At 37.7% G+C, this 20,701-nt stretch overlaps 1 protein-coding gene across 3 annotated transcripts in view; it reads left to right on the top strand.

Annotated features, from left to right (window-relative positions):
- The window catches only part of ZNF407 (zinc finger protein 407), a 349,389-nt gene that overhangs the window by 241,370 nt on the left and 87,318 nt on the right, over window positions 1-20,701 (top strand). For all 3 annotated transcript variants that reach the window (XR_010470399.1, XR_010470400.1, XM_065053014.1), the window contains exon 8: window positions 5,808-5,986. Coding sequence is in view for 1 of the 3 variants with exons in the window: in XM_065053014.1 (XP_064909086.1) it covers window positions 5,808-5,986 (179 nt within the window). In the remaining 2 variants the exon portion in view is untranslated. The remainder of the gene's footprint in view (window positions 1-5,807; window positions 5,987-20,701) is intronic.

The following is a 20,701-nucleotide window of genomic DNA, read 5'->3' as shown; positions in this document are numbered from 1 at the left end:
AGTTGGCTCCTGAATGGAGCTGTGTCCATGGGCTGCATCAACCAGTGCTGCTGGCTGGGAGGAGGGCAGAGCGCAACCCCCTGTGTCCAGCCGTCAGGCCGGGGCTGAGCCCCTTTGTGTGGGGAAGGGGATCACAGAATCATAGAATGTCCTGAGTTAGAAGGGACCCACAAGGATCCAATTCCTGTCCCTGCATGTGACAACCCCACAGTTCACACCACGTGTCTGAGGGCCTTGTCCAGTCTCTTCTTGAACACTGTCAGGCTTGGGGCCGTGACACCTCCCTGGGGAGCCTGTTCCAGTGCTCCACCACCCGCTGGCTGAAGAACCTTTTTCTAATGTCCAACCTAAACCCTTTGGCACATCTTCCTGCCATTCCCTCAGGTCCTTATCACTGGTCACCTCCTCCCCTTGCGAGGAAGCTGTAGCCGCCATGAGGTCTCCCCTCAGTCTCCTCTTCTGCAGGCTGAACAAACCAAGTGACTTTAGCTGCTCCTCATACGGCTTCCCTTCCAAACCCTTCACCATCTTCATAGCCCTCTTCTGGACACTCTCCAGTAGCGTAATGTCTTTTTAATCCTGTGTTGCTCAGAACTGCACACAGTGCTCCAGGTGAGGCCGCACCAGAGCAGAGCAGAGCGGGACAATCACCTCCCTCACCTGCCTGGCAATGCTGTGCTGGATGCACCCCAGGACATGGTTGGTCCTCTTGGCTGCCAGGGACGCTGCTGGCTCATGTTCAACTTGTCATCGACCAGAACCCCCAGATCCCTCTCCACGGAGCTGCTCTCCAGCATTTTGTTCCCCAGTCTCTATGTACAGCCAGAGTTGCCGTGTCTCTGGTACAAAATCCTGGGATGCCCAAAACTCGACCTTCTTACAGCTTTTGCTGCTCACTGATGTAACTGGATGAGCCCTGCAAGATGGGAAAAAAGGAAGAGATGATGGGGGAATAATAACAACCACAGCCAGTTTTTCCTGCGGGGACCTTCAGGCTTGACCATTCTGCCACAAACTTGTTCCAAGGCTTGTGGTTCCTCCAATGTTTCCCTGCAGCTGACTTTGAGCTCTCACCTCTGCCTCCTGCAAAGTGCACATCTGTGCACTGCCATCCCGGAACCCCAAACAGCACTGCTGATTCCAGTCGGGTAAAGGTGGCGCTGAGGAATCTGGTCAATGGCACACTATAGCTTGCCAATGCAACAGAGAAAGTGTCTGTGTAGGGGCAGAGTTATACTGCTTTTAGGGGCTAGAGGAACAATAGTATTTTCTGGCTTAAGGAGGAAGATGGTTGTGAGAACTTCTGCTCTGTGCTCTAGGAGCGTATATTTTCCCATTTTCCTGTAGACCAGTTGCTCTGTTTCTTGGTTTTAGCATGATGCCCTGTTTATTAGTAACAGAACAGATATATATATAGGAATAGCAGAGAGACAATAGGAGAGGGAAAACAATACAAAGGCCACAGCTTCTCACGCTGACAAAAAGTCTGGACATTTTATGCTACTCCTAACCCTCCACTTCATTCCCCTCTCCTAGCACAGCACATCCGTGCTGCTAAGAAGCAGATGAGGATGCACAGGGTTGTGGCATGTGGCATTGTGCTTCCTTGTCACTCTGTGGAGGATGCCTGTGCAAGCATGGTTGCCACTGAAAACTTGAGTGAACTGTTCTGTTCTCATTCTTGGAATAGTGATATTTGCTTTTGACCCCATTGTGGAGAAGCTTTGAGCCTCATTGAGATGTCCATTGGAGACTATTATTCACTGTTAAAACACCTGCCCACCTTTTTCTTTTTCTTCTTTTGCTGTGGTATGCTCTTCCTATCTGGGTGGTTACCAGTATTGTCAGATTTGCTTACATAAATGACAATGACATCAAATGGAACTTAAATCTTTTTTGGATACGATGTTCACGTTGAACAGCTGAGTGGGCCCAGAGGGTGATCAGCAGTATGAAGTCTGTTGGATGCCAGTAACTAGTGGTGTACCCCAGGGTTCAGTACTGTGTCCAGTCCTTTTCGTCATTTTCGTTAATGATCTGGATGATGGGACAGAGTCTACCCTCAGCAAGTTTAGAGATGACATGAAGCTGGGAGAGGTGGCTGTTACACCAGAGGGTCACGCTGCCATCCAGAGAGACCTCAACAGGCTGAAGAAATTTGCTGACAGAAACCTCCTATAGTTCAACAAAGAAGTGTCAAGTCCTGGACCTGAGGAGGAACAACCCCAGGCACCAATAGACGCTGAAGGCTGACCAGCTGGAAAGCAGTTTTGCAGAAAATGACCTGGGTTCCTGTGAAGGTGACCAAGCACTGGCACAGGTTGCCCTGGGAGGTTGTGGAGTCTCTCTCCTTAAAGATATTCAAAAGCTGCCTGGACATGTCCTACATTACTGTCTGTAGGTGACCCTGCTTGACCAGAGGTGTTGGATGGGATGACCTCCAGAGGTCCCTTCCAACCTCAACCATTCTGTAACTAAAATACAATTTTACAACTCACCTGTCATTTCCAGTTCATGTTATTCGAATATGCAGCAACCTTTAATTATTTGAGAAGAGTAAAAGAAAGACAGGTAACTGGTTGGTAGGAGTAGACTTGCAATGGCAACATGAAAAGTGCACTTAGAACAGCAATGAGAGTGCATCGCTGTGCGATCAATATTGGAGATCAAAGCCTTTTTTTATCTTCAGCCAAAAGAGGTTTTCCTTTTGTCCTAAGCAGTAGCTACATTTCTCAGGAGAAACTTGCCATCCATCTCCTTTACTTCACAGCATCGTCCTTTACAGAAATGTGGGAGCTCACCTGGACATGTGCAGTGGAAACGAGGTTTGCGCCCTTCCCAATGTATCAGTCTTTGAGGAAGGAATTGGTACAGGCTTGTAGCTTGGGAAATATGGGCTGAGTGCCTCCCCCTCCTTTTTTGCCGTGTATATCACTGGCAGGACACTGAAGACTCTATACAGGCCTTCCATTTCCCTTTAATAGACTTGTTGAGGGGTTTGCATCAAGTCTCAAACCTTTCTTCATGTTTCATAAGAAGACTGACTGCAAGATGTGGAATAAAACCAATATTTCTGTTGTGCTTCTCCACATCAGAATTGGATACAAACCAATACACCACAGCTTTGGACTAAGAAAGTTTCTCTAATGAGTGCCCTTCCTGTTATTGCAGAGCATGAAAAAATTGTCAGAAATATATACATTTGATTTTCAAAATGGTAAATGGATCATAAGGATGAAAGGATGCTTACATTAAGGAACTATAATAGTAATCTAACTTTGAAACCTCTGGTTTAGCCTTATTGGAACACAGGCTGACTTCTTAAAAGCTGCATTCGTTTGTGGCTGTAATTCAGAGTAGAACTGAAAAAACAGAAAGACTCTACTCAATTTCATTTGGGCTGGGCTCTATCTTGCCAAATTTCAGAACAAAGAGAATTTTTCTCTCAAATTTTATAAACTCCTGGAAGCGAATTTTATAACAGAAAGCCTGTCAAATGTTTAACTATCACCATGATTGCAACACTACAATGTTTTAGTTAGATGTTTATCATGGCATAGCTTTCATGAAAATACCAGTGCTGTTTAAAATCACAGACCTCTGTTTTTAGTCATGTGAGATGAATTGATATTAGTACACACATACACAGACTTTTGGTGGATTTTTTTGGTATCAGACATATAATAACATACTTGTACAGTACTCAGGAGAAGAGTCCTAATAAAACAGACAGTCAAAGCACACTGAATAGCTGAATAATTTAAAAGTATTTTATATGCAGCACATTTTTGTCATGTCATATTTAAAGGTATTACTTGACTTCAAAAGTACTTGGATTTGCCAGTTGTTACCTTCATAGTTTATGTTATGATTGAAATTGCTGAATTGCCACCCAATAGGAGATGCCATTTGTAAGGCCTTGTGATCTCAGGTTCCTCATTTCTGATTAAGCCTTTCTGACATCATCACATGGAATTTTTTTTTATTATTTTATTTTTATTTCCCATTATGAACTTATTACTATGTTGGCATGTTTAGTCACGGATTTTTACTGTTGACTGAATAAATGACACTTTGGCATTGCTCCGTTTAAAGTGGTTGGGGCCAATTCACCAACCAAAGAAGACAGAACTGGCCTTTTATGACTTGAACAGGCTGGGTTTTTTACACAACTCTTATAGAGGTTTCCGCAGATCCTTTATATATTTCACAGAAATATTTCAAAGTTTTCTATCTTTCCTTAACATAGTATGAGAGCTGAGCTAAAAGGACACGGATATTCTATTTCAGATTTGTATGCTCTACTTTAATCCACTACCCTTTAAAGTGTAACCCATGATAGAAGGTTACCAGATTGCCTCCCGCTTTCTTTGCAGCATACGCTTTCTTTTTTTTTTTTTTTAATAAAATACATTGTTCCATTTAAAAACCATTTATGAGCATTGTAATTTTTTAGGGCTGAATCCTGAAAGATCCTGAGGACCAATATTTCCCCTATTTTTCAGTGAACATAAGTGTCGTCTCTGACATTCTCGGGAGCCTGATCATTATACTGGTATATAGCAGATGGACATGACAGAGGGTGAGCTTTGGCAGCACCGTAAGGCAGATATCAGCTTTACTATGACCATCTCCAAGGGAGAGACAAGCACTCCAGCAGAACTTCAAGCTGCTACTTCCAGTTTATTTTGGGGGTCCTTTTTTTAGGTGCCTGTTACTGTGGTGTTTGTAACAGTGACACGTAAACAATCAGTTGCTCAAAATGCTGCTGTTGTCGTATTGGAATATTTGTGAAGTATCGTGTATTTATATAGCTCACTTGAGTGTTTGTATTTATTTCAGTTAAACTGATTTGCTGTTCTTCCTTTGACAATATTAGTAGTGTACAGAGCTATGAAAGTCTAAAAAAGTATGTTCACAGGCTGTTATTTTGATTCAAGAAAAAATATAATGGTTATTTCCAATTGAAATAAATGAAGAAGTTGTATATTTCATATGGGATTCATCACAGGCTTTGAATAAGTATATAATTCTAATGCAAAATAATTTTGGAACGAGACTGCAATATTTCAAAGACTGGCACTTAAAAATTGCCATCTTATTTTGGATCTGTTTGTGGGTAAAAGAAATGTGAGATCTTTTTCTAGTCACTTTTTTTTCAGAAATATCATTAGAAACATTTATTTGAAATGCATAAAACTAATTGTATATGTATTCTGACTTTTATGTGTGAAAACTCCACTGCTTCTACAAAAGCTGTCTTTCAGATATAAATCAGAATCTGTGTGTATTTTCAAAAAGGTATAAATTCCAACAACTCAATTCTCTTTTCTAGGAGCAGTTCATAAGGTAGAGATGAGAGCTGGTAGAATACCCTTACAAAAAATCACTCACAGGGACTCCTATGGCATCTAGGAACTCCGTAGGAAAGGTTCACGTGAGCTTCAGTGGGAATGTTAAAAGCTGCTGTGCATTTCAGTTTTGCCAAGTTAAAGACTTTTGCCTAATTTCTGTCCATTGTCGACTACCATCAAGAAAAATAAAAATTATAAGACTTCTGCAAATGTAAAAAATTGTTCATTTTTAAATGCTTCTGCTTCAGATGTGTTGCTCAGTGAACCTGAAACAGCTTTGAGAGCCTTCATGCAAAGGACCACATTTATGCAAAACCTAAGAGGATGCAAAAATCAGGCAAATGGCAAAAAATGAATGACTACTCGTTTTCCATTATAGCACCAGGTTTTATTTGAATGACTAGTAAGGAATAAATTTCTATATAACTAACTTATTTTTTCGTGGCTTTCTAGGTCCAACTGTGCTGAAAACATCCGTAAACACATCTTACATACAGGAAAGCATGAAGGAGTAAAAATGTATAACTGTCCTAAATGTGACTATGGAACCAATATCCCCGTGGAGTTTCGTAATCACTTGAAAGAACTACACCCAGACATCGAAAATCCTGACCTGGCATACCTGCATGCTGGTAAGGTCACTCTTCCCTTTGCTTACAAATTCTTCTCGTTTCTATATGACCATGCTTAGCTGATTGCAATAAGAAAGCTAGCTGTTATGTTATTATCATTTATTCTGGTGAACATGATTTTAAAATGGTCTTGGTCCTCTTCAAGTCTTCACAAGGGGTGAAGGTTGTGCATTAAGCACTGAAAATCCATTCATGTCTCACAAGTAAAGCTTGCAGTTTAATACATAAGCATCAGAAGTGTGTGCTATTTAGATGCCTTATTTTGAAATCTAGTTGAGCTTTTATAGAGAAATATATATTTTTTTAACATCTGTATTGTCCCTCTGCCCACCCTGTTCCCCCAGGAACAGAAAACCAAAATTCCTTAGGAAATACGGTGGCAAATTGATTTACTGCTTAAAAAATTGTAGATTTCATTACAAAAAAAAACCAGACAGTGTTCAAGGTTAAAAGACAGAAAGCAGAGTCAATAACTTACGTGTATGTTTTGAGGCTTTACATTAGAGAGGACACACATGGAAGTCACTGGAGGAATGCAACACAGAAACATTGCTTTGGAAGAGAAAATAAAAGAAGAAAGTTGGTGTGTTTCCTGATTAGGAATGAGATTATTTTTTTAGAGATTCTACAGTTCAGAATAGAAGGCAAAAGTTCAGTGGGGGCATCAACTCAGGAAAAAAATAAAGTTTCAATGGCAAGAGGTTAGGAGAAGTAATACAACATTAGGCTGGAGCTTGAATGAAATGTGATCTTAACTCAGGAGAGGCAGATAACTCAGACATCACTGGGCGGGAAGACAAGTCAGAGCAGTGGGGAAAAGAGAACAGATGGTGAGAAGAAAGAGTTGGGGAATCCAGAGGAGGAAGAAGCTATGTGGGCCAAATTTTCCTTAAGATGCAAATTAATCTTCTATTGAAGTTAAACTATTAGTATTGCTGTGTCAGATTTGAATCTTCTGCTGTGAGGAATTGATCTTTTAATTTTTGAGACCCTCATACCTGTAAAAAACCATGACCTCAAGAGCTTTAATTCAGCTCTGTGCAGTGTGCACACTCCAGTTATTTTAAAACCTCTCAGTCTGTTCAAAATGACTGCTTGCTTTCCTGACTAGAGGCAGTGTATTATTTGTACCATATATTTCTATTTGCCAAGTATTCCACTTCATTTTGGAACCAATCATCATGTCATGTCAGCATATGGTGGATAATATCTGGATGTGCAAACAAAATGCCAGTTGGCAGAATACCAATTTCAAAATAGGTCAGAAATCTGATCACATTTCACCATAGTTCTCACTAAAGTGAATGAATATTCAAATCAGACACTAATGGATTTTTACTACAATAATCTCACCTAAAATAATGAGAAAAATTAAAATGCTTTCGATAAACAGATATACAGAGATAACATAGATAGATGTAACATTTGTAGAATCACTAACATTTTTCCAAAATTACAAAGTCTGTGTAAGTTTTCATGTTACTTGTTCAAGACTATATATGTAGGTAAATGAATTGCTCATTGCAGCATGTTGTGATTAAAACTCTTCAACTTCCTTGTCTTGACAACACAGCAAAACTGTCATCAGCATGTTGTATACTAACAGTATCTATTTTCTATACATTCATTCTTATACTGTAGAAATCCCCTTGCATGAAACAGGGTACTGTACAAACATATTAGTACTAGTGAGAACTGGTTGTCCCCTAATTATTGCCAGGGTAGCCTAGAATTGGTACGCAACATTTGTTGAAATATTGTTTGCATCATCCCATCACTAAAAGGGTGATACTGTATTTTCCTTTCAGGAAGAAACACCGTTAAAGCAGGACCTAGGTGATAATTGTGCATTCACATCAGAGTTAAATTAAAGGGGTTTTCATTTCTTCTTTTCAATCCATTTATGGCTGCTGGACATTTGAGAGCTAAAGGGTTTAGAGCAGATTTTTAGAGGAACGAGGGGATAACTCCTGTGCCCTGGCTAACATTCCTTATCAAAACAAGATTTGTTCTGTGTCTGGTCCAGCGTTACTGATTACTTATTGGTCATTGGCTGCACCCGCAGAGAATCCACAACATGACATAGAACCCTTTAGGATGATCGGAGTAAAGTGTCATATAAGATCGATTTTTTTTAACCGAAATATATTTGTCAGTCTTTTGTGTTTTAATATTGCTTTGTAACGGGAAAACCAGCCCCTTTGCTTCTTTGAGTGGAATAAAAATAGCATAAGTCTCATCACTGTGGCAAAGAGGCAGACACCAACTCCAGCCACTTCCAGGACCAGTCAGAAACTCCTCCACTTCAACCCACCGAGAAGGGAGCTGTGTGGTACCTTTAGGATGGGGCTGGGAGTAAAAATCAAGTCTGTTTATCATCTGTGCAATTCAGATTATCAGTTGGATTTCTAATTCAAGGTTAACGCCCTTTATAATGCGCTAATAGTAATTTCTGTTTAGATTTCTTTGGCAACTGCCATACTGCTTTATGGGGTCAGTGGCAGTGAGGAACTTGAAGAAGCTGCCTTTCTAATGGAGAGGCTGTGGAATGAGAACGAGTTAGCTTCTGCATGAGTAAAGATGGTACTGTAACTGATAGGTGACAGCACTTTCTGTAAATCCTGCATAATGTGAGGAATTGATATATGGAAATACCACAAAACCAGGTCTTCAGACCTTCTTTCCCCTTTTGGCTATAGGTTCTGTCATAGAGGGAGATATTTGATCATGCAACTATTATTCCTTATAAATCTTATGAAGTACCATTTTACATTTAAAAAATATAACAATCTTGAGAATACTTTTGTCTTTACCTTTTAAAATATACTGCATTTGAACAGCAGGTCTTCAGTGCAGACAAACCAACAGAGAGATACATGCATTTCCACGTAAAATTATGGATCGAATTGGCTAGATTACACTTCAGCTACCAATTTATATATTTTACCTCTAGTATTTACACAAATCATCAAATCTGTTTTTGAAATGCCATTGTGTGTTGTTCTGTGAGAACTTTATGCCTGTTTCTTGATATTCTCTGACCCATTTTCTCTAGGTCTGTGTTGAAATTTAAACTTTGTTTTTAAAAAAGGCAGAGATCCATTGATTGTTGATTATTCACAATATTTGTTTATTTTCTTTTAAAAAAATCACATTTAAGACCACTGATAGATTTTTACATCTGTTCTAGAACACAAGTGGGCTTGCCAGCAAGCTCAGGAATCCTACAGTTAATGTTTTAGTTATGGAAATCTAGTTCCAGTGGAAGCTTTTCATATTATTCTTGTTATCAATATGCAAATCTGAAAATTTGTCATTACAAATGGAAAATTAATACAGTAAGTGAGTGAATTTTCATACCATATTGATGACTATCATTTTAATGTTTTTTTTTTTAATGAGAGTATTTGATAAAGAAAATCTTTTATGAGTTGTTCACTGTGGACTTGTTTGTATGAAGAGTCTCAAAGTAAGCTGAAGAAATATTTGGATTTATTATTGTATGCATTACATTTCCATGAGTCTTGGATATGATTTTTTCTTCCAACTGATGCTGCATCTCAGTACTGAGTTGAACTGAGCCTGAATACTTTGACAGGTGGGACAGGGGAAGGTTCATACCTCCAATCAGCAGTCCAGGTCTTTTTCTCAGTGCTTTGTCTGCTTTGGAGCAGCATTGCTTGGCAGGGATAATTTCAGTTTGAACTATATGTTCATCGTTTAGGAGCTCTTGTCTTACAAACATTATGATACTATTATGATGCATTATTTATATCCAAAGAGCCTAATATCTGTGGCTTGACATCTCCATTATTCCAATAGCTGCAGAGACCATGGCAACTCACTGTGTGCACAGTAGTTTTCTGTGGATACTAAACTGGCCATAAGGCAAAAAGCACTTCAGAGAGAAGAGGAGCAGTTTGTTCATTATTGTTTTTCTGATCATGTTCAAAGTTATGCAATGTTCTTTCTGTATCATTATTTCCGTGCTGCACTGTTAAATGTGACCAAGATCTCCAAGAATGAGCGCTGCTCTAGGAGATAAGAATAACCCGTTTTTTCACTGAGCGACTGATACAGCAGGCTTGCTCTCTGTCTGAGTTTTCCCATGTGCCAAATAGGTGCAATGGCAGATAGTTCGAGTCACAAAGCTTTTGCTTGAAAATGTCTTCACAACAGTCAACTACGTGATTAGGGAACTGCTTAAGATATTGAAGAGAAAACTCAGGGATGTTTTACTTAATTTAGAGTTAATAGTTGTATAAAACCTTTGTTGGAAGTTATTTTCTTTAAAAAAAAAAATCAATTCGTTGTACTCTTTGGTAAGTCTGTTTTTTCTTTGAAAGTGATACTACGCTTGCAAAGCACTCAAGTTATCTGGTGTGCCCTGAGAGACTCTGCCACTCTATACCCTGCGAGTAGGAGTGGAGGATTGCTTGCTCTTACGGATCCTGACAGAACTAAAAGCATGAGCCGCTTCCCCTCGCTGCACAGATGTGTTTTGGGGAATGCTGGGAAGCACAGCTTTGTGTGCCGTTGCCTCTGAGAAAATTATAGGTGCCTCTGGAGCTGGGCATCCACATAACAAAGATTGTGATGATCGTGTTTTGGCAGTTGGCTGCCTACGTGGTGATTGAACACTTGGTGCTCGTGAAGAGTTACATAATTCATGACCAAAATGATAGATAGGTACTTGATTACAGAGTATGAGTTGCTTCACAGGGAGAAAATATCAGACATGAGCTACTCTTAATCTAGCTGAGAAAAGCCTAAGAAAAATCAGCTACTGAAAGCTTAGTCAGGCAAATTGAAAGGAGAAACAAGGTGCAAACACTTAAATATGAGGTTGATTGAGCTCTGGCAACAACTAAGAAAAGAAATATCCCTGTTCCATTCCTTTGAACCTTGAGAAGACTGGACGTCTTTCTGGAAAATAGGTTTTAGGAACCCAGCCCGACATTGCAGGGTTCACTGCAAAACTAATTAGTTGTTACTTAAGGGGCCTTCATATACCAGAAGTCAGACTATTATCTAATAGTCCTGTTTGTTCTTAAATTGTAAATAAGTGTTAACCTGCAGCTTGTTGGCAAAGGTCGTGTTTGTGAATCTAAGGTGCTCAGGTGTTGTGATAGCAAAGGGGTAGCTGAGGAGACATGCGTCCCCAAATTGTTCTTTCCAGCAGAGATGACATTCCCATTGGCACTGCTGAATTTTTAGTCTCTTTGAACCTGAGTAGAAATACACTTGCCTAAAATAGGTTTTTTTCTGGTATGTTGTTAAATCCTTGGAACATTTATTTATTTGTTTAGTTGAGGTGTCTGAAGAATCCTTAAGAATTTCTGCCTTTTTGGTTGGCAGTTACCATACTGTGTTATTGGCTCCTGAGATCTCATGTCGATGAAAAGGCAGTTCAATTAATCATCTGTTCACTAAGCTGGGCCTGTATCCTGCCCTTTTCTTTTTTAGATTAGTGGAACAGAGTTAGGGGATGTTTTAGTTCTTCCCAGAGAGCAGTGAAAATGAGAAAAGTTTACCACAAGGTCTCTTTTATGTATGTTTGAAGAACATCTTTGCCAGCCTTTTTAAGGTGCACTTTTCAAAAGGCTGTGCTTTCCACACCTTTCTCTTTCAGTTTCTTTAGCTTTTGAGAAACAAGGCTGTACTAGCAACCCACAACATGATTACATCATCAACAAGGGACAAAATTGTGATCCTATCAGTTGTAAAAGTTGCAATATTCATGAATGGAATTCTGGAAGTTCACATAGTTAATCCCAAATAAAATTGTGATCTTTATCCCATTTGACAGCTACATTTATCAAATTATTAAGAGAAAAAAATGATTGCTAAAAGTTATGGTGTGATCTATTATGTGATTTTATCAAAGTACAACTGTATTACCAAGTGAAAACCGCAGACTTATTCAGAATGTGAATTGGAGACACATAACCTGATAATATAGCAATTTTACTAGTATCCTAGTGCTTTTATACTTTTATTTTCTTTCTTTTTTTTTTCTTGTCCTTTCTTTTGCATCTTCCGACTCTTTATTAGAAAATATGAAGTTGAAAAGAAAAAATGAAATAATAAATACCTGTTTACTCTTATGCCCTCTGAATTCATCAAACTATAACAATATAAAATCAGTGAATACTATGTGTCTATGAAATAATGGAAATATAAGCAAGTTGAGTACCTATGCAAACTTGTAATTCATACTTTAAGTAAAGCCTCTAAAGAATGGATACAAAGTTTTGTTTGCAAGCATACTTAACTTTTTTTTTTTGGAATAGTTATGTTCTTACTCTTTATCACTGTTTAAATGAAGTAGTTTAAATGCTGTAATTTGAAACACTATTAAAAATCTGCCATTGCTAGATATAAGCAAATCAGGTAGGAGCTTTTACAGTAGCAGAGTATTGCTTGGGTTTGCAGTCAGATAAAACATTATTTTTGATGGCTGGTATACTTAAAAAAAAAGACAGCAGCAGCTCTGCTTTAAACAGGTTTGCTCTTGTCATAGCTATTAGTGCCAGTCTTTCAATAGCATGTCATGTTGATTGGCAGGCACTCCCTTTCCTCTTTTGTGAAGAATAATAATTTTAGTCTGTGCTTGAAATAAAAACCTAGTATAAATGATTTTCTGTTTGTAAAGGAGAGAGCTAGGTTCCTTATAACCTATGTAGATTACGCATTATTGTGTTTCAGGAAAAATTAATCTGCGTTTTAAAAAACCCTAAAACCTAAGTCATTTGATTGTTTTTATAACTGTCTTCTAATAGAAGGCTTTGTATGCCTAGCAGAGCTTCCATAGACAGTATTTTTTTGAGGTCACAAAACTATTTTTAATTTTTTTTTTTTTAATTTATTTTATTCCCCTAATATGTAGCTTTTGCTGCTGGTCTTGAAGAGCTTAGGGACCCCATTCATAGCCCCTTAGTTGCTTTTCCTGAACAGTCAGTATATATTGCCGCTGAATGACATTAAAGAAGGTGTTGAAATATTTCAATGCAAGTATTACATCATCTAATATATAAAACCAATCATTATTAATTTTATTTGTATTCTGTAAGTGGATGGCATGCTCAGATATGAGTGAAGACCATGAATTTCACTAAACAAAAAATGTTCGGAACATAGATTTAAATGAAAAGGAAAATATTGCCTACGCCAAAGTCTGGAACACCTCTGAATGCCTCTGATCAGTAGAGGTATGACATCTGCCGTGTTGTGCACCATTTTTCCGTCAGATTATTGGTGCTAAGCTGCAGGGCCTCCACACAAGTGGTTTTTATATTGTGTATTGCACCAAGGGCATTTTTAATCACAATCCTGCATTCTGGCAATGCCTTTCTGCCCACTGCTCTGTCAATTTCCTACTTGTAGTTCCTTTATGAAGCGCTATCAGAGGGCAACCAATTTTTTGTGGGGTGAGCTTTTACTCTTTAATGGCTTGAATGTCTTTGCCCATGTCTAAGCACTTAATCTGGGTGTTGGTGTGCTCTTGCTTCCCTGTCCTTCCTCCCTTAGACATCCTATTTTCCAGAGTGGGGAACCATTCAACTGACCTGGGAGGGGGCTGTGCCACGCACAGTGATAGAGGAACCCTCATTCGTTCTGGAATTATCTGTTGAACCCTAATGTCCACCTCTTAGTACTTAAAAGGGGCCTATAAGAAAGATGGGGAGATGGGGACAGACTTTTTAGCAGGGCCTGTTGCGATAGGACAAGGGATAATGGTTTTAAACTAAAGGAGGGGAGATTCAGGCTAGACAGGAGGAAGACATTTTTTGCAATGAGGGTGGTGAAACACTGGCCCAGGTTGCCCAGAGAGGTGGTAGATGCCCCATTCCTGGAGACATTGAAGGCCAGGCTGGACGGGGCTCTGAGCAACCTGATCTAGTTGCAGATGTCTCTGCTCATTGCTCATGACCTTTGAAGGTCCCTTCCAACCCAAACTACTCTGTGATTCTAGGATTGTCTCTGCCCTCAAAATACCCTCCAACAGGCATCTGCCTTGCAAACTCATTGCGTTGGTGGCCATGTGCTGGATCCCTACTAGTATTCACAGAGACTGTTGCCTCTTCAAGGTTGTCAGGTTCACTGATGAAAATAAGGTAATCTTACTCCAACCTATTATTTCATTACACTAATAGATAAAATATCCTTCATAAGAATGAGACATAGTATTGCCTATTTGGTGCTAAAAATAGGATATCCTAACATAAAACTTTTAAAGCAAGGCTGAAATAGTAAAGTACAGAAGAAAGCCCTTAAGACATGACAGCCATCTAGAAAGACAAAAAATATTTAATTCTGCTAGAAAATATATATGCATAATAGTATGTGGTAAATATAAATAACAACGTATTAAAATTCAGAGTAAAATAGAAAAAATACCCCACATGATATCAGGGTTCATCAAGAAAACTTTTCAAACAAGCAAAAAAAATGAATCTTGTAGAAGGAATAAAAAAAATAAAGGCATATAGTGCATGGGAGTAATTCAAGATATTTTTATGTGGAGATTGTCCTATATTCTGAACATTTAAATTGGTTTCCTATAAGGAGAAGCTCTTTTAAGAGTGGATCTCTTGGTGTATCATCCATGGAAGTTATGCTGGAGTCCTAAGAAATACAAACCACTTTTTTGTTGTTAATGTAAGTGTAAAGCATAATACGCAAGTTGTAGAAGAATATGAAAATGTTGATTTAAAATGTGTTTTAAATTTTTAATGTATATAGTATATAAAGCATAAGTATTTTATATGTATTACATAAAATATATATTTATAGTCTAGAAATATTTTAAATAATTGTATATTGCTAATGAATAATATAAATAATTTTATATGAATTGTGTTTCAATGAGAATATAAATAATAAATACCTATAAATAAATAATAAATATCACAATGGTGGCATCCCAATTATGAACAAATTATTTCATTACTTGAGCATTTGAACTAACAGTACTTCTAAGATCTGGGGGCACTATATTTCAGTATAACTGCATAGCAGAGTCTATTTTGCCTACATAATGCCACCATCTCTTGGTTTCTTTCACCGTGGTTGTACGTTATTTAAAGGACACTTAAATTTTCTCCTCCTTTGAGATGCTACCAACATGTCAACAACCCGCACTGAAAGAGTGTACTCTTGATAAATAACTTAAACAATTAACATTTGTAAATCTGCTTTGATTTGCTTGGAAGTCATTGCCTGAATTTTCAACTTTTTAAAAAATTACACAAAAGAATTATTTGCTTGTTATGTAAAATTTGGTTACTACACAAGATGGGCACAAATAATAGCAAATAATTCCAGAACAAATGTGGCTAGTGTTAGATTGAATGTTCGTTGTGTGCTCAGCGCTTTACTGCTTCGGGTCACGAATGGGGAAGAGAAGTCCTCAGCAATAATTGCTTCAATGAATCACAAATCATTGGCATTCCATGCTGATTTTAAAAATTTCTTTTGGGCTTTCTTTTTGTTTGCTTTCATTGATCCAATGTATCCTGCACCGACTTTCCATTAATTTCTTGACATGGCATCTTGGATCTTGACCTTTTGGAAGTAGGGTGCCTTGTCTGTCTCATACACCTGTTCTTTTGTACTTCTAATTTCTATTTTACTTCCAATAGTTCTTCATAATTTTTCTCATCTTTTCATTTACCAGATCTTTGGTACCTTTCAAATGCTAAATGCTCTCCCATATATCCTTAGTAACCATGCTGGATTTTTCTGTCCTTTTTAATATTTAGGTTTTATTGGATGAATGTAGATTGCACCTTCTCTAACTGTGCCTTAAATAATTGCCACTTAAGGGAATTAAGAAGTACAAGGGAAGGAAAATGCTGACCCATAGACTAAGCAGAAGGAAAAAACGTTCCCACTGGGTCCAATTTCCTAAGAAGGACCATCAGGATAGTGACTAGGACCTGAAATTATGGGCTGAATGACCTCTAAAAAATTATCAGTTCAAAGAGGAGCTTGTCTATAACTGTTTGCACTAAAGGAAATTAAGATCAGTAGAAGTCTCACAGAAGAAAGATTGCTTCGCTTTCTTGGTGAACATATGAGGGCGTAATATGAAACTATATCTCATATAATACATTGCATGCCGACTGTCTATAATTCTCGTATCATGTCAAAAAACCATGGAAGCAGATATCATATCTCTGAGCTCCCAGCAGACCAGTTAGTGGGGAACCCCTTTTTCTATATGGGAAAATAGAGAGCATGTCTTCTGAATTTTAGATTTTTTATGCAGGTCTTGCATTTATTGGAAAGAGTGCATGCTCATCAATATCTAATGTCAAAGAAGTGGTTTGTACTAAAGAAACCACTGCAGATTTAACACAGATGTTTTCATTCTCTGAGTCATTACAGTATGATTTTCATGTAATAGTCTCTGATAATGAAAAGGGTCCTTAAAGTGAGTGCAATTTTCATATAAATTGCATAGGAACCTGAGTGTTAATGAAAAATTTGGGCTTCAGATAATACAAAACTACTGCTTCAACCTCCACATGACTGGATCAAAGGCACTGCTGGTTTAACTGGGTGTGCTGCCAGTGGCTCAGCTGTGAGAAGTACAGGAGCTGTCTGACATCCAGAGGCAAATGTGCTGGACGGGCTTCTGCAGTGTAGGTGAGAGGACTCCTCAGATATTTGAAGGGGAAGATCAATTCCTTTTTGCCACAATCCCTGCTTAAATAACATTTCAGAAGCTTAGATTATCGTTGCTGGAAGATTGTTTCATCAATGGCTGTTGTACAGTAGCTAAAGGAAAGAGTTGGTTGCATGACAGTGTTTGGGAATATAACGTATAATGTACTTACAAAAAAGGCATTAAGATAACTACTGTATTACACTCTAAGCTATGTCCCTACTCTTTTATACCTTGCCAAAATGGAACTTCTTATTCAAAGACAAGGAAGTAATAGCAGATAACAGTTCTGGGAACACCATTTATAGAAGATTTAAGAGAGTTGATCTACTTGGAAGTAACGATATCTAGAGGAAATATAAAATGAAAGCATCTTGTGATAGCAAAAAAAGATAAACCCCTGATTTCATAGTTATCTCAAGAGACATTGGAAGTTTTTAGGTAAACATTTTCAATTTAACTTTGATTTGAGATTCAGCATACACATCTGAAATTCAGAACTGGGTTTGAAGAATTTGAGGTTGGAGGTTATTAAAAAATTAATTTTACACTTAGAAAAGTAGTTTCAATAGTTTTTAGAATGTATGAGTAAGGAAAAATTAAAAAAGAGGAGCCTTTGTGAAGTGCCTGGAGTCCTCACATGTTAGTGCCTACCACCACCACAAATGCCCATGGGATAAAGCTACTTCAGGTCAATTCAATTTAACCTCTTCTGCTCAGGATTTATAGAATCATAGAATCCTTTTGGTTGGAAGAAACCTTTAAGATCATTGAATCCAAATATAAGCTATCACTAAACCACATCCCTAAGAACCTCATCTATACGTCTTTTAGTGACTCCACCACTTCCCTGGGCAGCCTGTTCCAATGCAACCCTTTCTGTGAAGAAATTTTTGCTTATATCCAATCTGATCCTTACTGTTCCAATAATATTCAGTATTAAATTATTGGTTGTTGACCCTTTCTTTTGTAATCCACCCTCCTCTGAGCAAATACAGCCACTGTCAAAATTGTCCGTAAAATTTGCTGAGCTGCTTGTGCTTGCTTCCACCTGCTCAGGCAAAAATCTTGACATACAAAGTCAGAGATTTATCAGTGTATAAAAATAATGAAATCTTAGTAATCTGTACAGTACCGCCTTACTTGTACTGTAGATCAGGAGGGGTAAGACAGCAGGGGAACACTGTACTCTATTCTCTCTTTTAGTTGGGGGGGGTTGTTCATTGCATATGTCATTTCTGCAAACCTTTGAGCTACGGAAGTGATCTATTTCTCGGAATGTCTTGGGATAACAATTTTAAAGCAAATTTATAGAAGCCTATAATTATCAAATTAACCACAAATGTAGTAGTTTTGTTAAATAAAGCTATTTCCAGTTCTGATGGCTGATGTGCAACAGAAAAAAATTCTAAGAGAAGAATGAGGCACCAGTTGAAAAAAGCTTTTATCAGTTTGGGAATATTAACAAAGTACACAGTTACACAAAGAGTAAATGTTTGTAAGCTAGTACAACCAGGGTAAGATTCCTGAGGTTTTGGGGAAAGTAGAAAGAACTGATGGTATTTCGATGGAGAGAAAAGGACTCTTCATTCTGAAAGTATTCTAACTTTGTTGCCATCTTCTCACCAAAAATGGAAAAAAATGGTTAATTTGGGAGGGGAGGCCTTTATATTAGGAAACTCAAGACTCAAGCGTGGAGCAGGTTTCAATAGGTGGTTGTGCAGGTACATGAATGGCTCACGACTGAAGATCATCCATTTTGTAATGTCAGTGTTTGCTTTCAATGTCGGTGAGTCTGATGTGCGATCTGCAGAAATAACGCTGTAATCCGATGTCCCCATTGTGACATGGGACACTTTTAGGCATGTTCAAATTTTTTACATTTTTCTTTTAAGTTTTTTCATCTTGAAGGCTTTGTCTTTGCTTAAACTCACAGCCTTTTTTATTCATTTCTTTTCCTACCTAGGATTTTCAAAATAAATGCAGATCTTTTCATATTCGCATTAATAGATAAACTAAACTGATTAAAGTTATTTTTGCCAATATTTTTTAAAGAAAATCATTGTAGAATTTGCAATCAGATTGCTCCTAATGCTGATTGACAAAAATAGGTCTCTTTCTAGACTAATGTAGAAGTACAGATGTTACAGAAAAAAATGGCAAATGTAAAATTGTGCTTCAGTTTCAAATATAAAGTTTATAATGATAAAGCTTCTAGGGCATTTGAATTTAGCTTTCATTTACATAACAGGATGTTACATTTCTCGAAACAGTTTCCTGTTTTTCTGAATACTGTTGCGTACCTGCTACTGACTTCACTTACAGGTCTAAATATTAGTGGAACATTAATATCTATATTTTTGTTAGGTTTTACTAATTTACATCAGTATTTGAGGTACTGTTCCTTGTAACCAGGAGAAGGTAATTGTTGCCCATACACTAGTTTTCCACTTGCATTACTAGAAAGAAACATGAAAATAGATTTTAAAATGACACATAAGATAATTTCTAATAGACTTTGGCCCTGTAGGATGGGTAGAGCCAAATTATAGTCCTCATTTTTCAAAAATGTCTGAATATAAGTAGACACGTATTAGCACTTACCAGAGTTGTTCAAGGATTTACTGCTAGTTTCCATATTTTAAAAATTGTTAGAGCATGTGTCCTAAGCTTTTAAGATGTTGTGGTAGTTTTTAAGAAGTCTGAAGTGTTTTGAAAAGGCTATGTTGTCTGACTAACTCCTATTTTAATAAAAAATTTCACATGAATTACATAGAAATAAACATAATTTCCAACGCTCTGGTAAACAAGTACAGTGTATGTAGAAGAATCTGCCATGCTCAGAACAGGGAGAAATAGAAGCAATCCAAGTTATCAGTCTGTATGTTGTTATGTTGAAATGCTATACCCTGCTACAGTATGGATTGTACACAGCAAGATGTTTTCCAGTAATTAAAGGCCTTAGGCTTCCTAGATGCTCAGATCTAAATGTGGTTGTTGTTACAGTTATATGGGTTTGGAGATAACTCAAATGGCAGATTTTCACTTTCTAGTAAACTTTTATTTTTTTGCTTACATTGTTTAGAAATTGGGTTTTAAGTGTATCAAAGTGTTATGAATGTCTCTCAGCAAAGTAAGGACTGTGAGTTACTAAATGGTACTGAGAGATAGAGTTTGTCTAATTGGGTAAGTTTTTATTTTTATAAGCTAGAATAGATATGTTATGAAATGTAAAACTGAATTTATTTCATCTATGTCATTCAAGCACACTTATTTTGCCATAGAAATACTGTATTTATATTTCGCACATGGCTAAAAGCATCTCTGATAAATTTATGGTTCTGTAGTATCATGATTTGGTTTAGTTTTTATCATAGAGAACCAAAATTTCATTGCCAATTTTTGTATTTAAAGGCTTGTTAATCTGCATTGATTTCTTAGTTTGGTATAGATTCTGAGCTGAAAAATACAGTACATCACTGACTGTTCTATCACCTGACAGCGACTGATAAAGCATCCGTGCACAAAGTGTCAGAAAAGGTTAATATTTATTGATTTTATGGCGCTACAACCAATGTAGTTTTGCCATCAAAGATGTATGGCCACCAGCAATGGAATCTGTAAAATTGCAGGTTGGACGCTAGTTTTTATTATAACCTATGCCGGTATTCTGGCTTTAAAAAATGACAGACATTTAATTTAAGACAAAAGGCTTTGAACGTGCAGCTACTGTATACCTGCAATGGGAATTTAGTATTCTAAAATGAAACCCAAGCGCAGCGCTTTAAAGCCTAAGGCAGGGGGCGGGGGGGGGAAACACGCAACCTTGCATTGCAAATGACAATCACATTTAGCCTTTTCATCCACTTAACTATGTGCTATTGATCTGCAGAAGGTGCCCAAGCAAGTGATAGCTGAAATTATGAGCAATAAAGGGCTTGCTTCTTCAAACAAAAAAGTATATAATTAGTAGGAGTGGAGGAGGGGGGCAGAGCCTGTGTTTGGTTTTAAAGGCGTTTAAACAAGATGGACTGAGTGCAACA

The sequence above is a fragment of the Columba livia genome, chromosome 2, assembly GCF_036013475.1.
Source record: "Columba livia isolate bColLiv1 breed racing homer chromosome 2, bColLiv1.pat.W.v2, whole genome shotgun sequence".
Classification (NCBI taxonomy): domain Eukaryota; kingdom Metazoa; phylum Chordata; class Aves; order Columbiformes; family Columbidae; genus Columba; species Columba livia.
The sequence above is the reverse complement of the archived record's forward strand: the minus strand, read 5'-3'. Positions and strand labels throughout refer to the sequence as shown.